The following is a 21069-nucleotide window of genomic DNA, read 5'->3' on the forward strand; positions in this document are numbered from 1 at the left end:
CTCTCTCTCCCACCCTACCCTACTCTCTCTGTCTCTCTCCCTTTCCCTACCCCTCTCTCTCTCTCTCTCTCTCCTCCCTCTGTCTCTCTCCTCTCTCTCTCTCTCTCTCTCCTCCACCCTACCCTCTCTCTCTCTCTCTCCCACCCTACCTCTCTCTCTCTCTCTCTCTCTCCCCTCTCTCTCTCTCTCCCACCCTACCCCTCTCTCTCTCTCTCTCTATCTCCCTCCCACCCTCTCTCTCTCTCTGTCTCTCTCCCACCCTACCCCTCTCTCTCTGTCTCTCTCCCACCCTACCCCTCTCTCTCTCTCTCTCTCTCTCCCACCCTACCCCTCTCTCTCTGTCTCTCTCCCACCCTACCCCTCTCTCTCTGTCTCTCTCCCACCCTACCCCTCTCTCTGTCTCTCTCCCACCCTACCCCTCTCTCTCTCTCTCTCTCCCTCCCACCATACCCCTCAATCACTCTCTCTTCTGCAGGGCGGACGGTCGAAGATGGTCCCTGGCCTCTCTCCCCTCCTCTGGATATGGCACCAACACACCCAGCTCAACGGTAACTACAACTGACCCATTTTTACACAGATGGTAAAATGTGTCAGAACATGTAAGAACAACAATCTCTAATGACAAGTTTTCCTTATTATCATTTATTGTCTTACCTATTTATGGTGTTTTATCTGTGTCTGAAACGGACAAAAGGAAACTCAAATAAAAAGACTCAAATCATTGTAATAATTCCTCCATTTGAACACCACACTCTAGAGGTCCTTTCATATTACCAACATGATATGATCTAGCAGCATGGAGCTGTTTGGCCTTATTATCAGAGTTACTGTTCGTTTCCTCAAGGCAGTTCCATTGCTTCATGCCTTGGTCCCTGATTTGAGTAGACTTGACAGTTGAAAGCAGGACAGAGGAAAAATGATCCAGTATTTTTCTTCATAATAACCACCATATAACTGTTAAAGGGGCAATCTGCAGTTCAAACCATAATCAGTGGAAGTAGTAATTGCAGATTGCTCCTTTAAGTCATGAGACATCTGATAGGGTGAAACCTGTTTTTTATTCTAGCTCTCATTCATGCAAATTACATTAGTGAAACTTGACATTCCATGCATGAATATGTATTTATACGCTAGACTGTATTTCCATATATTAAATGTTTCCCTGCTTGGTATGCAAGATGCCATTAGGAAACTCATGTTCTGTGGAGTTGATGTTCTACTTGTTTTGTTCTGCTTTTAAAATGATTACACGGCACACTAGCAGCCTTCTGGTGCCATGTGCAGATACACACACACACTGGCAGACACACACACATACATTTACAGACAGACACACACATATCTTACAGACAGACACACACAGACAGACACATACATTTACAGACAGACAGACACACACACACACACACACACACACACTGGCAGACACACACACACACACACACATCTACAGACACACACACACACTGGCAGACACACACACATACATTTACAGACAGACAGACACACACACACACACACACACACTGGCAGACACACACACACACACACACACCTACAGACACACACACACACTGGCAGACACACACACTGACAGACACACACACACACACACACACACTTACAGACACACACACACACACACACACACACACACACACACACACACACACACACACACACACACACACACACACACACACACACACACACACACACACAGACAGACACACAATCACTGACAGACACACAATCACTGACAGACGCACACACAGACAGACACACACACACTGACAGACACACACACAGACAGACACACACACACTCACAGACACACACACACTCACTGACAGACACACACACAGACACACACACAGACACACACACTGACAGACACACACACAGACACACACACACTGACACACACACAGACACACACACTGACAGACACACACACAGACACACACACACACAGACACAGACACACACACACACACACTGACAGACACACACACAGACAGACACACACACACACTCACTGACAGACACACACTCACTGACAGACACACACACTGACAGACACAGACAGACACACACACACTGACAGACACACACACACTGACAGACACACACTCACTGACAGACACACACACTGACAGACACAGACAGACACACACACAGACAGACACACACACACACACACACACTGACAGACACACACACTGACAGACACACACACTGACATACACACACACACTGGCAGACACACACACTGACAGACACACACACACACAGACACACACACACACAGACACACACACACACACACACACACACACACACACACACACACACACACACACACACACACACACACACACACACACACACACACAGACACAGACACACACACACTGACACTGACAGACACTGACAGACACACACACACACACTGACAGACACACACACAGACACACACACACTGACAGACACCGACAGACACACACACACACACTGACAGACACACACACTGACAGGCATACACACTAACAGACACACACACTGACAGGCATACACACTGACAGACACACACACTGACAGACACACACACTGACAGACACACACAGTGACAGACACACACACTGACAGACACACACACACTGAAAGACACCGCAGACACACACACACACACTCACTGACAGACACACACATTGACAGACACACACATTGACAGACACACACACTGACACACACACACATTGACAGACACACACATTGACAGACACTCACACTACCCCCCCACCCCTCCCACACACGTACCAAAGCCTTTCCCTCTATAATTTGTGCTGTAAATCTCAGCTGAAACGTTAAAAGGTACCTTCCCGCTGGTGAACATGGATCTATCCCATAATACCGCCCATGGAGAACAGAACTAAAAATAAACCAGCGGCTCAGATCAGATCGCTTGCTAAGATGTACATTCAGTACCTGATTTATCACTGTGGCTGATGACTTGGCTCAAAGAGAACGTGTGTGTGTGTGTGTGTGTGTGTGTGTGTGTGTGTGTGTGTGTGTGTGTGTGTGTGTGTGTGTGTGTGTGTGTGTGTGTGTGTGTGTGTGTGTGTGTGTGTGTGTGTGTGTGTGTGTGTGTGTGTGTGTGTGAGATAATAAAGTAGAAACAGAAAGTCAACCAGTCTTAAAAACATGTTATCTCATCCTCTATCCATTGCTATCATTTAGTTAGCTAAACTGAGTGATGGAGTGAGGGAGGATGGAGTGAGGGATGGGGGATACTTGCTATATTGTATTTACTTTTTTGCCTTTACCTCCCTTCTCACCTAATTTGCTCACATTGTATATAGACTTGTTTATACTGTATTATTGACTGTATGTTTGTTTTACTCCATGTGTAACTCTGTGTCGTTGTATCTGTCGAACTGCTTTGCTTTATCTTGGCCAGGTCGCAATTGTAAATGAGAACTTGTTCTCAACTTGCCTACCTGGTTAAATAAAGGTGAAATAAATCAATAAAAATTAAAAAATACAGACAGAGATAGAAAGACAATACAGAAAGAGTCAATGAAGAGTGAAAGGTGTGTAAGAGAGAGAGGGGGGAGATACAAAAAAGAGGAAAAGAACGAGAACACACTCACAAACACCCCCCCCCACACACACATCCACACACACCCACACAAACACACCCACACACACATCCACACACACCCACCCCCCCACAAACACACCCCCACACACATCCACACACACCCACACAAATCACCCCCCACACAAACACACACATCCACACACACCCACACAAACACCCCCCACACATCCACACACATCCACACACACCCACACAAACACCCCCCCACACACATCCACACAAACACACCCCCACACATGTTCCCAAACACACAACCACACACACCCACACAAACACCACCCCCTCCTCACACCCAAACACAAACACACCCCCACACACCTACTCACCCACCCACACCACACACACGCACCCACCCAAACGCACACACACACACACACACACACACACACACACACACACACACACACACACACACACACACACACACACACACACACACACACACACACACACACACACACACACACACACACACACACTACCATTAAGTGCAGTTTTGCAGTGCTGTTGACAGGAGGTTCTCTCCTCCCCTGTCCCCCTCACCTGTCTCTTCTTCACCTCTCTCTCCTCTCCTCTCTCCACCTCTTTCTTCTTCTCCTCCTTCTTTCTCCCCCTCTCCTCTCTTCTCTCTCCCTCTCCTCTCTTCTCTCCCCCTCTCCTCTCTTCTCTCCCCCCACTCATCTCTTCTCCCCCTCTCCTCTCTTCTCTCCTCTCTTCTTATCTCCCCTCTCCTCTCTTCTCTTCCTCTCTTCTCCTCTCTTCTCTCCCCCTCTCCTCTCTTCTCTCCCCTCTCCTCTCTTCTCTTCCTCTCTCTCCCCTCTCCTCTCCTGTCTCCCCCTCTCCTCTCCCCCCTCCTCTCCCCCTCTCTCTTCTCTCCCCCTCTCCTCTCTTCTCCCCCTCTCCTCTCTTCCCTCCCCTCCTCTCTTCTCTCCTCTCTCCTCTCTTCTCTTCCTCTCTCCCCCTCTCCTCTCTTCTCTTCCTCTCTCCCCTCTCCTCTCCTGTCTCCACCTTCCTCTCTTCCTCCTGTACAGACGTCAGTTTTCAGACCTCCCCAGGCTCTTACATGGACCATTACTTGCTTGATTAGCTACTGCAGGGTCCACATACACAGAGGAGATGAAAGGAGGGGATGAGGACAGAGGAGATGAAAGGAGGGGATGAGGACAGAGGAGATGAAAGGAGGGGATGATAGGAGGGCAGAGGAGATGAAAGGAGGGGATGAAAGGAGGGCAGAGGAGATGAAAGGAGGGGATGAGGACAGAGGAGATGAAAGGAGGGGATGAGGACAGAGGAGATGAAAGGAGGGGATGAGGACAGAGGAGATGAAAGGAGGGGATGAGGACAGAGGAGATGAAAGGAGGGGATGAGGAGAGCAGATGAAAGGAGTGGATGAGGACAGAGGAGATGAAAGGAGGGGATGAGGACAGAGGAGATGGAGGGGATGAAAGGGAGATGAAAGGAGGGGATGAGGACAGATGAGATGAAAGGAGGGGATGAGGACAGAGGAGATGAAAGGAGGGGATGAGGACAGAGGAGATTAAAGGAGGGCAAAGGAGATGAAAGGAGGGCAGAGGAGATGAAAGGAGGAGAGGAGGACAGAGGAGATGAAAGGAGGGGATGAGGACAGAGGAGATGAAAGGAGGGGATGAGGACAGATGAGATGAAAGGAGGGGATGAGGACAGAGGAGATTAAAGGAAGGCAAAGGAGATGAAAGGAGGGCAGAGGAGATGAAAGGAGGGGATGAGGACAGAGGAGATGAAAGGAGGGGATGAGGACAGAGGAGATGAAAGGAGGGGATGAGGACAGAGATAAAGGAGGGGATGAGGACAGAGCAGATGAAAGGAGGGGATGAGGACAGAGGAGATGAAAGGAGGGAGAGGGAGATGAAAGGAGGGGATGAGGACAGAGGAGATGAAAGGAGGGGATGAGGAGAGGAGATGAAAGGAGGGGATGAGGGGAGAGGAGATGAAAGGAGGGGAGAGGAGATGAAAGGAGGGGATGAGAACAGAGGAGATGAAAGGAGGGCAGAGGAGATGAAAGGAGGGGATGAGGGGAGAGGAGATGAAACGAGGAGAGGAGTACAGAGGAGATGAAAGGAGGGCAGGAGGACAGAGAGAGACACATTTAGACCCAACCAAAACACAAGAAAACAAAACGATAATTACGTGACACATTAGAAAGAATTTACAAAAAAACAGAGCAAACTAGAAGCCATCACAGCAGCAACATTTGTGACCTGTTGCCACAAGAAAAGGGCAACCAGTGAAGATCAAACACCATTGTAAATACAACCTATATTTCTGTTTATTTATTTTCCCTTTTGTACTTGAACTATTTGCACATCATTACAACACTGTATATAAACATAAAATGTCTTTTGAAATGTATTTTGGAACTTTTGTTAGTGTAATGTTTACTGTATGTTTTTTATTGTTTATTTCACTTGCTTTGGCAATGTTAACATGTGTTTCCCATGACAACAAAGCCCCTTAAATTAAATTTAATTGAATTGAGAGAGAGGAAAAGGAAGAGAGAGAGAGAGAGAGAGAGAGAGAGAGAGGGAGAGAGAGGAAAAGGAAGAGAGAGAGGGGGGGGGGGAGAGAGAGAGAGAGAGGGGGTGGGGGGAGAGAGAGGGGAGAGAGGGGGGGGGGGAGAGAGAGAGAGGAGAGAGAGAGAGATGGAGAGAGAGGAAGTAAGACAGAGTTAATGGAGTAAGAGAGAGAACCACAACAGGGGAGGACATAAAATACTTTCCCTCTATCCTGCTATCTCTCCTTCCTTGTATCCCTCTATCCTCCTTCCTCATCCTCTCATCTCCTTATGTGTTCAATTGATCATGTTGATGTGCATTTAGCAATTTGAAGTGGTTTGGATTGGAACCAGAAGTAGGCCTGGTTCTAATGGTTTTCATGGCAGAAATCATTGTTTAACCTCCCAACACACACTCACTCACTCACTCACTCACTCACTCACTCACTCACTCACTCACTCACTCACTCACTCACTCACTCATTTCACAAACGCACGAACGCACACCACTATCTCCCCATCCCTATGGGAGGCGTGTTCATTAAAGCCCTTGATTGATCCAGCCTGGTTTTTCCTGTAGCTCTAGAACAGAAAAACACATTTGTTTAAGAGTAGGGTCTGCTAGTGCTAAGACCCCCGAGGCTCCACTTTAGCTTGTTGTCCAGTTTTAGTTTTCAGTCTCTTAGACTTGGTCTATTTTCTCTCTCTCTTCATCACACTCTTCTCCCTCCCACTCTGTTTTCATCACATGTTTTGTTTTGTGATAGTGACGTTTGTCCAGCAGCCTAGAAGCTCTACATCGAACACATTAGTTGAACAATAAAGGCTTATTAACGCTTGAGGGCTCACTCTCTCTACCCCTCTCACTTCCACACTTTCTCTCTCTCTCTACCCCTCTCACTTCCACACTTTCTCTCTCTCTACCCCTCTCACTTCCACACTTTCTCTCTCTCTACCCCTCTCACTTCCACACTTTCTCTCTCTCTCTCTACCCCTCTCACTTCCACACTTTCTCTCTCTCTCTACCCCTCTCACTTCCACACTTTCTCTCTCTCTCTTTACCCCTCACACTTCCACACTTTCTCTCTCTCTACCCCTCTCACTTCCACACTTTCTCTCTCTCTCTACCCCTCTCACTTCCACACTTTCTCTCTCTCTACCCCTCTCACTTCCACACTTTCTCTCTCTCTCTACCCCTCTCACTTCCACACTTTCTCTCTCTCTACCCCTCTCTTCTCACCCACACTTTCTCCACACTTTCTCTCTCTACCCCTCTCACTTCCACACTTTCTCTTCTCTCTACCCCTCTCTTCCACCCTCTCTCTCTACCCTTCCACACTTTCTCTCTCTCTACCCCTCTCACTTCCACACTTTCTCACTCTCTCTCTCTCTACCCCTCTCACTTCCACACTTTCTCTCTCTCTCTTACCCTCTCACTTCCACACTTTCTCACTCTCTTTACCCCTCTCACTTCCACACTTTCTCTCTCTTTACCCCTCTCACTTCCACACTTTCTCTCTCTCTCTACCCCTCTCACTTCCACACTTTCTCTCTCTCTCTACCCCTCTCACTTCCACACTTTCTCTCTCTCTCTACCCCTCTCACCCCTCTCACTTCCACACTTTCTCTCTCTCTCTACCCCTCTCACTTCCACACTTTCTCTCTCTCTCTACCCCTCTCACTTCCACACTTTCTCCCCTCTCTCTCTACCCCTCTCACTTCCACACTTTCTCTCTCTCTCTACCCCTCTCACTTCCACACTTTCTCTCTCTCTCTCTCACTTCCACCCCTCTCACTTCCACACTTTCTCTCTCTACCCCTCTCACTTCCACACTTTCTCTCTCTCCACACTTTCTCTCTCTCTCTACCCCTCTCACTTCCACACTTTCTCTCTCTCTACCCCTCTCACTTCCACACTTTCTCTCTCTCTCTACCCCTCTCACTTCCACACTTTCTCACTCTCTCTACCCCTCTCACTTCCACACTTTCTCTCTCTCTCTACCCCTCTCACTTCCACACTTTCTCTCTACTCTCTCTACCCCTCTCACTTCCACACTTTCTCTCTCTCTTTACCCTCTCACTTCCACACTTTCTCTCTCTCTACCCCTCTCACTTCCACACTTTCTCTCTCTCTCTACCCCTCTCACTTCCACACTTTCTCTCTCTCTCTACCCCTCTCACTTCCACACTTTCTCTCTCTCTCTCACCCCTCTCACTTCCACACTTTCTCTCTCTCTCTCTCTCACCCCACTCTCTCTCTCTCTACTTCCACACTTTCTCTCTCTACCCTCTCACTTCCCACTTTCTCACTTCCTTCCACACTTTCTCTCTCTCTCTACCCCTCTCACTTCCACACTTTCTCTCTCTCTCTACCCCTCTCACTTCCACACTTTCTCTCTCTCTCTCTCTCTCTCTCTCTCTCTACCCTCTCTCACCCCTCTTCCACACTTTCTCTCTCTCTCTACCCCTCTCACTTCCACACTTTCTCTCTCTCTCTACCCCTCTCACTTCCACACTTTCTCTCTCTCTCTACCCCTCTCACTTCCACTCTTTCTCTCTCTCTCGCGCTCTCTGTCTGTCTCTCTCTCTGTCTCTCTCTGTCTCTTTCTTTTATGAAACACATCATGAGGTATTATTGTTTCTTGCTGTTGACCTTTCTAATTACTCTCTCCCTTCCTCCTCCTCCCGCTCCTTCTCTCCCCATCCCACCCCCTCGCTCCTGCTCTCTCCTCATGTCTTTCCTCTCTGCCCCAGTCCTCCTCCTCGTCACAGGAGCGGCTGCACCAGCTGCCCTTCCAGCCCACCATGGATGAGCTGCACTTCCTGTCCAAGCACTTCGGCAGCACCGAGAGCATCACTGACGACGACGGGGGCCGCCGCTCGCCACATGTTCGCCCCCGCTCCCGCAGCCTCAGGTTAGAACTCCTCTCAAACTCCTCTGCTTTACAGTTGCTCTCTCTCTCTCTCTCCATCTCTGTCTCTCTCTCTCTGTCTGTCTGTCTGTCTCTCTCTCTCTCTCTCTCTCTCTCTCTCTCTCTCTCTCTGTCTCTCTCTCTGTCTCTCTCTCTGTCTCTCTCTGTCTCTCTCTCTCTGTCTCTCTCTCTGTCTCTCTCTGTCTCTCTCTCTGTCTCTCTCAATTCAATTCAATTCAAGGGCTTTATTGGCATGGGAAACGTGTTAACATTGCCAAAGCAAGTGAGGTAGATAATATATAAAGTGAATATAATATTCATATATTATATAATATCTCTCTCTGTCTCCCTCTCTTTCTCTCTCTCTCTCTCTCTCTCTCTCTCTCTCTCTCTCTCTGTCTCCCTCTCTTTCTCTCTCTCTGTCTCTCTCTCTCTCTCTCTCTCTCTCTCTCTCTGTCTCTGTCTCTCTCTCTCTCTCTCTCTCTGTCTCTCTCTGTCTCTCTCTTTCCCTTTCTCTCTTTCTCTTTCTCTCTCTCAGCATGCCCCTCTCTAGAGTTCCCTGTGGTCTTTATTCACGTCAGTATCATCCAGGCAGCCTCCAGAGTGCATGTGTTTCTCCATTAGCTTGTCCTCCTCTCTTCTGTCTCCCAAGTGATGAGTCCATGGAGACTTCTAGACCAGACTAAAATATCTGCTCCACGCACAGCAGACCTGGGTTCAAAATAATGTACATTTTCTTTCAAAACCTTTATCTGCGATTGATTAAACTTGTCTGACACAATGGAACCAATGGAGTAGTCCCAAAAGTGTATGCCCCACCCATCTGGCACTCCAGGAAGCTCCAAGTATTAAACACATCTTAAATACTATTTGAACCCAAGTCTTGTATTAGTGCTTGGCATGGTTGCATGTAGCTTGTTCCAATGGGGTCTGGCGGTCTCCTCTCTTGATGCACTGTAGAATGGCGGAGTAACTTCCTGTGTCTTTAACAATGCTCCTTCTTGATTGAGGAGTGGGGTCCTAATTAGTGCATCCATTAGAGGGAGACGGAGTGTTCAGAATTCCTGATTGGTTGATTTTAGAGAGAGACTAAAAGTGATTGGCTGATTTACATAATGTACAGACAGGGATCCACACGTACGCGCACACACACACACACACACACACACACACACACACACTGGGTCCTGGCTGCTGCAAATTAAGTCTGCATTCAAGTGAAACATAAAAAAATTGATTGTCTATCACTCTATCTTGTCAATCTGCCTCTCTGTCTCTGTCTCGTTCTCTCTCTTCAGCCCGGGGCGCTCACCGTCTTGCTATGACAATGAGATAGTAATGATGAACCATGTCTACAAGGAGCGCTTCCCCAAGGTCAGTAAACACACACACATACACACACACACGCACAACTCATACACAGAAATGCACACACACACACACACACACACACACACACACACACACACACACACACACACACACACACACACACACACACACACACACACACACACACACACACACACACACACACACACACACACACACACACACACACACACACACACACACACACACACACACACACACACACACACACACAGTGGCCCTATCCCATTACATGAATGGGACTTGAAGCAGTGCTAACTGCAGTGTCACTGACTACCTGCACAGTTTTACTTGCTTCTGCATAAAAACACAACAAGATGGTTGCAACCGTCGCACCCCCAAAATGGAGGCAGATCATGTCATGCAGTAACTGATCCAAAATGGCCCCAGAGAGCCATTTAGACAGAGCCCAGCGCAGTGCTGTTTCTCTCTCTAATACAGCATATCTCCCCGTCCACTGTTGCAACCACTTCTGGCTTTGTGTTGACCGATATCAATGACTTACAGGCTGTATGACAGGCAGGCAGCCGCTGTGGTAAAGCTGCAAACCAAACAGAAGCAGACAAACAGAGAAAAGGCATTACTCACAACACATACTATAGTAGTTCAAACACTAAAGGTACGGAGAGATTTATTTGGATTCAGCAGTTTGCTGATGGTGTCTGTTTGTTTGACTATATTGCTAGTCTCACACTACAATACTGATCACATGGAGCTCAATGGGCGGGTGAACCACGCTCACGTGTTAAGTAACCTTACCTGAGTCCTGAAGACTTGTGTTGGCTCCTAGGCTTTAGCTGAACATACCAACACAATCCTGTAGCTGGTAAAAGGCCTGGTTTCGAACTCCATCGGTCCTGTATTGATAATATGTAGTCTATGCTGTATATCTGTCAACTGCCCAGATGAAGGAACGTTGATAGCTTCTCCCCTGAAAGGCTTTATCTCAGTTGGTTAACACTGTCTTGTGGCCTGGGTTCGGACCCCAGTCACTCACCTGTAGTGTATTTTACCATGTTGTCCTCTCCTCCCAGGCTACAGCCCAGATGGAGGAGCGTCTGTCAGAGTTCATCCAGAACTTCTCCCCGGAGAGCGTGCTGCCGCTGGCTGACGGGGTCCTCAGCTTCATCCACCACCAGATAGCAGAGCTGTCCAGAGACTGCCTGACCAAATCACAGGACGGACTCATCACAACGGTGTATTTCTTTGAGCTGCAGGAGAATCTGGAGAAGATGCTCAACGACGTGAGTCATCATGCATAGTTGCAAACACATGCGGACGCACACACACAACCATATACATGCTCACATACACAACACATATATATGCTCACACATGCACCCCTAGTCCTCTTCTGGTCTTCCAAAAGTAACTGTCATTCAATTGTATTGGTGCAGAACCTATTAATTGCTAAGAATTTGTTTATCGCTGTCCCTGGTGCTGAAGCCCTCTCTCTCTCTCTCTCTCTCTCTCTCTCTCTCTCTCTCTCTCTCTCTCTCTCTCTCTCTCTCTCTCTCTCTCCTCTCTCTCTCTCTCTCTCTCTCTGAGAGCTCTGAGGCCTTGACCTTCTCTGAGTTGACCTTCGTCACTGAGCTGGTCAAAAAGCTCTTCATCATCATATCTCGTCCCGCCCGGCTTTTGGAATGTCTGGTGAGCTCTATTACAGGTCTATTACAGGGACGTTGAATGTTCAGGCTGCGGCTCAGACACTCTGGAGACTCTATTCTAGAGCACCTGGTTCAAATGGGTTTCAGAGCAGTTCACTCTCTAAATAGATCATTGAGTTAGAAATATGTGGAATTGTTGCAATAGCTTGTGAGTGGGCAATATATGCTGTTCTATCATCCCTTAATTGACATGTTGAATTATTTTGTCATATCAAATTATTTCATATTGCGCTAATTCCCCTAATTTGGAAAGTGTGTTAACTACCTTGTACAAGCTTGAATTGTCAACACATCAACATCTTTTTACCTCAGATTGGTGATGTTAATATCAAGATTATACTAAATTGATTTTGCTTTAAAAAAAAGTTGCTGGCCACAAATAAATCCACTTATTTGACAGTCAAGCTAGCACTGAAATGAAACCCCTGTCACTTTGTAGGTCTACCTGTGAGGTGATGATTCGTTGAAATGTTCCAGTCAAAAAAGTGTTGTTTCCTTTTCGTATTGGCCATCTACTGTAAACGTGACACAACGAGATGAGTTGATAAATGGCTACTACAGGGTCTCATCTATCGACAGGTATAAGTAGTTTACCCAAGTTAGCTGTGGTTTTATCTTTTAGAAGAGCGCAAACGGTACACGTCACCCCGGTTATTGTCCCAGTTCCATTGATCTTTATAGACAATAGTGATGTGATTCATTTGCACTAGCTTTTGATTACAGTAGAACAAGCCAATCAAAGTGTAGAGTGGCTGCTTGGTAAATGTTGGTGTGTGTGCAGTTTATAAGCAACTTATTTCAACTTAACTAATCTGAACACAAGTGTGACATATGTATGTGTAGGGCGTAATGTTTATTTTTGGCCTTCAAAATATCACAACTTATTTCAGCATGTTGATTATGAATGTGGACATTTAAAAACAAATCCATAATCAACAACAGGTAGCAGGAACAGTAACATTTTCAACTTATGTTTTAAGAATGTAAATGATACTTTCTGCATCATTTTTCAACAGGATTAGAATCCTAAAAATTAATGAATGAACCCCAAATCGTGCTTTGGTTTATAGATTTTGATAATATAGCTATAATCATGAAAAATATGTTTGTTTTGCCTACTATTCCAAATGGCACCCTATTACCAATATAGTGCACTACTTTAGACCAGAACTCTGGTCCCAAATGGCACCCTATTCCTTATATAGTGCACTAACTTTAGAACAGACCTCTATGGTCCCAAATGGCACCCTATTCCCTATATAGTGCACTGCTTTTGGACCAGGCCCCATATAGGGCTCCGGTCCCAAGGTAGTGCACCATGTAGGGAATAGGATGCCATTTGGGACACAAAACATTCCATACTGTTCATCCCCTTTAATCTGTCTCCCTCTCTAATTTTTCCCTGTAGCTAAATCAACGATACTAGAGGCTAACTTTATGACAGATTGTGCGGTGTATTTAACCAAAACACATCCCTTGTTTTCATAGATATAGGTCAAAGATGTCTTTATATGAGTCATTACATACACAGCATTAAGTTAAATGCCTAAGGATATTTTCCTAACTGTAAAACGTCCACCCACATACAGTGCTGCCATGGGCCAACACCTCATTCAATGACAGTTGAAATGAACTCCTCCAACTGTCCAGTTGACATTCAAAGCTATATGTATGACACCATTCTATATACTTTCTTGTTTGTCATTGGACACTGTGCTATCTAACCTCCAAACGAGCTTCAATGCCATACAGCACTCCTTCCGTGGCCTCCAACTGCTCTTAAATGCGAGTAAAACGAAATGCATGCTTTTCAACCGATCGCTGCCTGCACCCGCATGCCCGACTAGCATCACCACCCTGGATGGTTCCGACCTTGAATATGTGGACATCTATAAGTACCTAGGTGTCTGGTTAGACTGCAAACTCTCCTTCCAGACTACATCAAACATCTCCAATCGAAAATCAAATCAAGAGTCGGCTTTCTATTCCGCAACAAAGCCTCCTTCACTCACGCTGCCAAGCTTACCCTAGTTAAACTGACTATCCTACCGATCCTCGACTTAGGGGAATATGTCATCTACAAAATGGCTTCCAACACTCTACTCAGCAAACTGGATGCAGTCTATCACAGTGCCATCCGTTTTGTCACTAAAGCACCTTATACCACCCACCACTGCGACTTGTATGCTCTTGTCGGCTGGCCCTCACTACATATTCGTCGCCAGACCCACTGGCTCCAGGTCATCTACAAGTCCATGCTAGGTAAAGCTCCGCCTTACCTCAGTTCACTGGTCACGATGGCAACACCCATCCGTAGCACGCGCTCCAGCAGGTGTATCTCACTGATCATCCCTAAAGCCAACACATCATTTGGCCGCCTTTCGTTCCAGTACTCTGCTGCCTGTGACTGGAACGAATTGCAAAAATCGCTGAAGTTGGAGACATTTATCTCCCTCACCAACTTCAAACATCAGCTATCCGAGCAGCTAACCGATCGCTGCAGCTGTACATAGTCTATAGGAAAATAGCCCACCCATTTTCACCTACCTCATTCCCATACTTTTTTATACTGTTTTTATTTATTTATTTTTCTGCTCTTTTGCACACCAATATCTCTACCTGTACATGACCTGATCATTTATCACTCCAGTGTTAATCTGCAAAACTGTATTATTCGCCTACCTCCTCATGCCTTTTGCACACATTGTATATAGACTGCCCATTTTTTTTAATTTTTTTTTATTTTTTTTCTACTGTGTTACTGACTTGTTAATTGTTTATTCCATGTGTAACTCTGTGTTGTCTGTTCACACTGCTATGCTTTTATCTTGGCCAGGTCGCAGTTGCAAATGAGAACTTGTTCTCAACTAGCCTACCTGGTTAAATAAAAATAAATAAAAAAATGTACATAAGTCACTGGAGTGTCCCTGGATTTACACACTCTGATTGATGGCTTCCCCTGCCTGTCAAACGCTTGGTCCTACATCCTTCTGCTGTTGCGTCTCATCTTCCCGTTGCCATGGCGACCAGCGGAAGAGGTCGATAGGGTCAGGCTGGATGCTTCTGCTTGTGTCAGTTATATGAGAGAGAGAGTGTGAGGGAAGAGGTAGACAAGGATGGAGGGAGAGAGAAAGTGAAATGGAGGGGGGGAGAGAGAAAGCGATAGAAGGAAAGATGGAGGGAGAGACAAAGGAAAATGCAGAGGAGAGAGATGGAGAGAGAGAGTAGAATGAAAGAGGTAGGGAAAGGTGGAGGGAGAGAGGAGAGAGGAGAGAGAACGTGAATTGGAGGGGAGAGAGGGGGGGGGGTTCAGTTCATTTGGCATTCTAGTCACAGTCTCCTCTGATTTGGTGAAATGTCAGAGCCATGGTGGAAGAACATTATCCCACATAGAGGTACATAGAGCAGAGCAGAACTCTGTGCAGAGAGCTTCACTCCCACAGAATCCAGTACAAGACTTATATTAGTCTTATATTGTGTCTCTAATCTATGATCACTCCACTCATCATCGCTGGCAATCCAGGGAACTTTGTAAATTTACTCAAAGAAATATAATCTATTATATTCCTTCTATTTCTATGGGTTCACTCCTCTCATCTGTATCTTAGTTGGCAAGGCCAGGGAACAGTTGATCCTCGGAACACTGAAACCGGGAAATGACCTTCTCCTCCCAGCCCCAGGTACTCTGGTTTCTAATAACAGTGTTATATCCCTCCACAAAGGGTGAATGAAAGAGATGCCCAGAGGACAGAATAAAAGGCTATGTTAATCAGCTGTAGGGCTTATTGGAGCAGCAATTCAAAGTTATGACCATGTTAGTACCCAGCAGTTTATTAGCTCACTATTTCAGCCTGTAGGATTCCCCAGTTAAACTCAAAACAGCACACACAATACCATACACAATGGCAGTCGATGTGGCAGATTTAGTCTGTTACACTCTATGTTGTCCCCCCTCTTCTCAATACCACAGACAGTACTGTCAATATTGCCCACCCTCCTCTCAATACCACAGACAGTACTGTCAATACTGTCCCCCCTCTTCTCAATACCACAGACAGTACTGTCAATATTGTCCCCCTCCTCTCAATACCACAGACAGTACTGTCAATATTGTCCCCCTCTTTCTCAATACCACAGACAGTACTGTCAATATTGTCCCCCTCCTCTCAATACCACAGACAGTACTGTCAATATTGTCCCCCCTCTTCTCAATACCACAGACAGTACTGTCAAAATTGTCCCCCTCTTCTCAATACCACAGACAGTACTGTCAAAATTGTCCCCCTCCTCTCAATACCACAGACAGTACTGTCAATATTGTCCCCCTCTTCTCAATACCACAGACAGTACTGTCAAAATTGTCCCCCTCTTCTCAATACCACAGACAGTACTGTCAAAATTGTCCCCCTCTTCTCAATACCACAGACAGTACTGTCAATATTGTCCCCCCTCCTCTGAATACCGGCGGCAGGGAAGCCTAGTGGTTCGAGCGTTAGACAAGTAACCGAAAGGTTGCTGGATCGAATCCCTGAGCTGACAAGGTAAAAATCTGTCATTCTGCCCCTGAAAAAGGCAGTTAACCCACTGTTCCTAGGCCATCATTGAAAATAAGAATTTGTTCTTAACTGACTTACCTAGTTAAATAAAGGTAAAAAATATATATACATTGTCCCCCCTTCCCTTCATGTACAGGAGTTCAATCCAGAAAAGTCAATACTACATCAAGTTTATGTGGCAGACTGGCAGCTTTTGTGTAACTGTGTATATGGTTCCTTGTCTCCCCCCCTCTCTGTAGGAGTTCAACCCAGAGGAGTTCTATCACCTGCTGGAGGCAGCGGAGGACCACGCCAAGGAGGGACACCTGATGAAGACGGACATCCCTCGCTACATCATCAGCCAGCTGGGTCTGACCCGGGACCCTCTGGAGGGTGAGACACACACACATTTAATGAAGATGGATACTCCTTGTTACGCCAGGACACTCTAGAGCCCTCAACTCTGGAACCACTTGGTTTTATTCCTTTCTTCTCCTCCAATCAGGGATTGATTTAGACCTGGGACACCAGGTGGGTGGAATTAATTATCAGGGAGAATGGAAAACCAGCAGGCTCCGGACCTCGTTGGGTAAGAGTTTAATACCCCTAGACTAGAGGGTGAGTAAGGGAGGGGGAGGATGAGAGGGAAGAGAGGAACGAAAAGAGAAATTGAGGGTTGGGACAGACCAGGGACCCTCTGGAGGGTCAGAGACAAGGATGAGAGGGAGGAGGAGAGAGAGAGGAAGAGAGGGAAGAGATGAATGGAAAGAGACAGATTGAAGGCTGAGACAGACCAGGGACCCTCTGGAGGGTGAGAGAGAAGGATAAGAGGGAGGAGGAGAGAGAAGAGAGGAACAGAAATAGACAGATTCAGATGACTGGGACAGACCAAGCACCCTCTGGAGGGTGAGAGATATGTAGGAGAGAGGAGTAGAGGGGAGATTTAATGAAGAAGAGAGGGAAGAGAGGAATAAAAAGAGACATGCAGACAGCTGGGACTGACCTGCGACCGTGTGGAGGTTGGGATGGGGGGGAGAGACAGTAGACGGAAACAGAAAGAGACAGATTTAGGGCATCGTGTACCTGTAGAAGCCAAACTTGAGAAAATGAAAGATTGATGGTTGAGATTTCTCTACCCACATTTTGACAGCCACACTCCCCTCGGGTGTTTATTATAGGTAATTAACTATAATGCTAGCAGAAATAACCTTAGAAAAAAACAATACATTTTGGCATGAGAAAAACAACAGCATCTTGGCATTGTAGCATGCGGGCAGGGATCCACCTGTCAGCTAGCCTGGTCCCAGCTCTTGTCATTGTCACACTGAACCTTGGCAAGACAGCACAAACAGACCTGGGACCAGGCTACATGTAGACATTATTGAGACGCAGAGAGAACTCCCTTTACTGATTATGAAGCTGGTCGCAGCACTGCACTCACTGTCATTAATCTACACCAGCCCCCAAACTCCTTCTCTGACTCCTTCAATTCATTCCAGCTCCACTTCTCACAGTGGCAAATCCATCACAAGCTGTTCATTGAACTACTCAATGTAAATGGGTTAGAAAGACTATTCAGAGTCCGACTGGCTCCTCTTTTTCAGCTACCTTCAGTCTGGTTGAAGAAATATGAGTTTGGGTTTTAGTGGGTTGTCACAATGTGACACTTTTTACAAACCACCTCTTGGTTTAGCACCTTTCTGTTTTTCACCCACACAAATATTCACAGCTTCATCTCTCTTTCTCTCTCTCACACTCTTCCCTCCCTCTCTCGGTTCCCCAAACACAACCATTTCGTTTTAGAAATGTTGTTACCAAGGTGACAAGAAGATATATTATTTTCACATCATTTTATGTGACATCTAATTCAAATTAACGAGATGCTTACTTAAAGGTGCAATGCAGCCGTTTTTATCTCAATATCAAATCATTTCTGATAACAGTGAAGTACCTTACTGTGATTGTTTTCAATTTAAAATTGTTAAAAAATCATTCTTCTTCGCAAAGAGCACCGTCTGGAAGTGGTCTGAGTGGGGAGGGGAAAACTGAAAATGAGCTGTTATTGGTCTATTAATGTCATGCAGGTGAAAGAGGACCCAAAAGCGACTTGGCGAAAACAGAGTCTTTAATCCAGTAAAGTAAATACAATCAAAAAACACAACTTTCACTCGAAATGACGAGGACAAACTGGAGACTCGATCTTGAACAGCAGGTGAACAGCAGGTTGCCTCGGGAAGGCACTTGAACCAGACAGACTCAGACACCTGCTCACCACGCAGCATCTGAGGAAAACACGACACGACAGGGCGATACACAAACACAGCACGGTGAATTCTAGACAAGGAACCGACAGGACAGGAACGGAACACAAAGGAAGAAATAGGGACTCTAATCAGGGGAAAGGATCGGGAACAGGTGTGGGAAGACTAAATGATTGATTAGGGGAATAGGAACAGCTGGGAGCAGGAACGGAACGATAGAGAGAAGAGAGAGCGAGAGAGTGAGAGAGGGAGGGGGAGAGAGAGGGATAGAAAGAGGGAAAGAACCTAATAAGACCAGCAGAGGGAAACGAATAGAATGGGAAGCACAGGGACAAGACAAGATAATAAATGACAAAACATGACAGTACCCCCCACTCACCGGCGCCTCCTGGCGCACTCGAAGGAATCCTGGCGGCAACGGAGGAAATCATCAATGAGTGAACGGTCCAGCACGTCCCGAGACGGAACCCAACTCCTCTCCTCAGGACCGTAACCCTCCCAATCCACTAAGTATTGGTGACCCCGTCTCCGAGAACGCATGTCCATGATCTTATGTACCTTGTAAATGACATGCGCTCTCGACAAGGACGGGAGGGGGGAGGGAAGACGAACGGGGTGCGAAGAAAGGGCTTAACACAGGAGACATGGAAGACAGGATGGACGCGACGAAGATGTCGCGGAAGAAGCAGTCGCACAGCGACAGGATTGACGACCTGGGAGACACGGAACGGACCAATGAACCGCGGAGTCAACTTACGAGAAGCTGTCGTAAGAGGAAGGTTGCGAGTGGAAAGCCACACTCTCTGGCCGCAACAATACCTTGGACTCTTAATCCTGCGTTTATTGGCGGCTCTCACAGTCTGTGCCCTGTAACGGCAAAGTGCAGACCTCACCCTCCTCCAGGTGCGCTCACAACGTTGGACAAACGCTTGAGCGGAGGGAACGCTGGACTCGGCAAGCTGGGATGAGAACAGAGGAGGCTGGTAACCCAGACTACTCTGAAACGGAGATAACCCGGTAGCAGACGAAGGAAGCGAATTGTGAGCGTATTCTGCCCAGGGGAGCTGTTCTGCCCAAGACGCAGGGTTTCTGAAAGAAAGGCTGCGTAGTATGCGACCAATCGTCTGATTGGCCCTCTCTGCTTGACCGTTAGACTGGGGATGAAACCCGGAAGAGAGACTGACGGACGCACCAATCAAAATATACAGAACTCCCTCCAAAACTGTGACGTGGTTGCGGGCCTCTGTCTGAAACGGCGTCTAACGGGAGGCCATGAATTCTGAATACATTCTCGATAATGATTTGTGCCGTCTCCTTAGCGGAAGGAAGTTTAGCGAGGGGAATGAAATGTGCCGCCTTAGAGAACCTATCGACAACCGTAAGAATCACAGTCTTCCCCGCAGACAAAGGCAGACCGGTAATGAAGTCTAGGGCGATGTGAGACCATGGTCGAGAAGGAATGGGGAGCGGTCTGAGACGACCGGCAGGAGGAGAGTTACCCGACTTAGTCTGCGCGCAGTCCGAACAAGCAGCCACGAAACGGCGCGTGTCACGCTCCTGAGTCGGCCACCAAAAGCGCTGGCGAATAGACGCAAGAGTGCCTCGAACACCGGGATGACCAGCTAACTTGGCAGAGTGAGCCCACTGAAGAACAGCAGACGAGTGGAAACAGGAACGAAAAGGAGGTTACTAGGACAAGCGCGCGGCGGCAGTGTGCGTGAGTGCTTGCTTAACCTGTCTTTCAATTCCCCAGACTGTTAACCCGACAACACGCCCATAAGGAAGAATCCCCTCGGGATCAGTAGAAGCCACAGAAGAACTAAACAGACGGGATAAGGCATCAGGCTTGGTGTTCTTGCTACCCGGACGGTAAGAAATCACAAACTCGAAACGAGCCAACGCCCAACGAGCTTGACGGGCATTAAGTCGTTTGGCAGAACGGATGTACTCAAGGTTCTTATGGTCTGTCCAAACGACAAAAGGAACGTAAATATCGCCCCCTCCAACCACTGTCGCCATTCGCCTAGGGCTAAGCGGATGGCGAGCAGTTCACGGTTACCCACATCATAGTTGCGCTCAGATGGTGACAGGCGATGAGAAAAATAAGC

At 47.0% G+C, this 21069-nt stretch overlaps 1 protein-coding gene across 1 annotated transcript in view; it reads left to right on the top strand.

Annotated features, from left to right (window-relative positions):
• Window positions 1-21069, top strand: part of LOC124015545 (microtubule-associated serine/threonine-protein kinase 1-like) — a 98597-nt gene that overhangs the window by 47375 nt on the left and 30153 nt on the right. The window contains exons 5-10 of the mRNA XM_046330825.1: window positions 476-548; window positions 8949-9109; window positions 10405-10480; window positions 11533-11742; window positions 12047-12148; window positions 16961-17093. Of these exons, the coding sequence (XP_046186781.1) occupies window positions 476-548; window positions 8949-9109; window positions 10405-10480; window positions 11533-11742; window positions 12047-12148; window positions 16961-17093 (755 nt within the window). The remainder of the gene's footprint in view (window positions 1-475; window positions 549-8948; window positions 9110-10404; window positions 10481-11532; window positions 11743-12046; window positions 12149-16960; window positions 17094-21069) is intronic.

The sequence above is a fragment of the Oncorhynchus gorbuscha genome, linkage group LG26 (genome assembly GCF_021184085.1).
Source record: "Oncorhynchus gorbuscha isolate QuinsamMale2020 ecotype Even-year linkage group LG26, OgorEven_v1.0, whole genome shotgun sequence".
Taxonomy (NCBI): domain Eukaryota; kingdom Metazoa; phylum Chordata; class Actinopteri; order Salmoniformes; family Salmonidae; genus Oncorhynchus; species Oncorhynchus gorbuscha.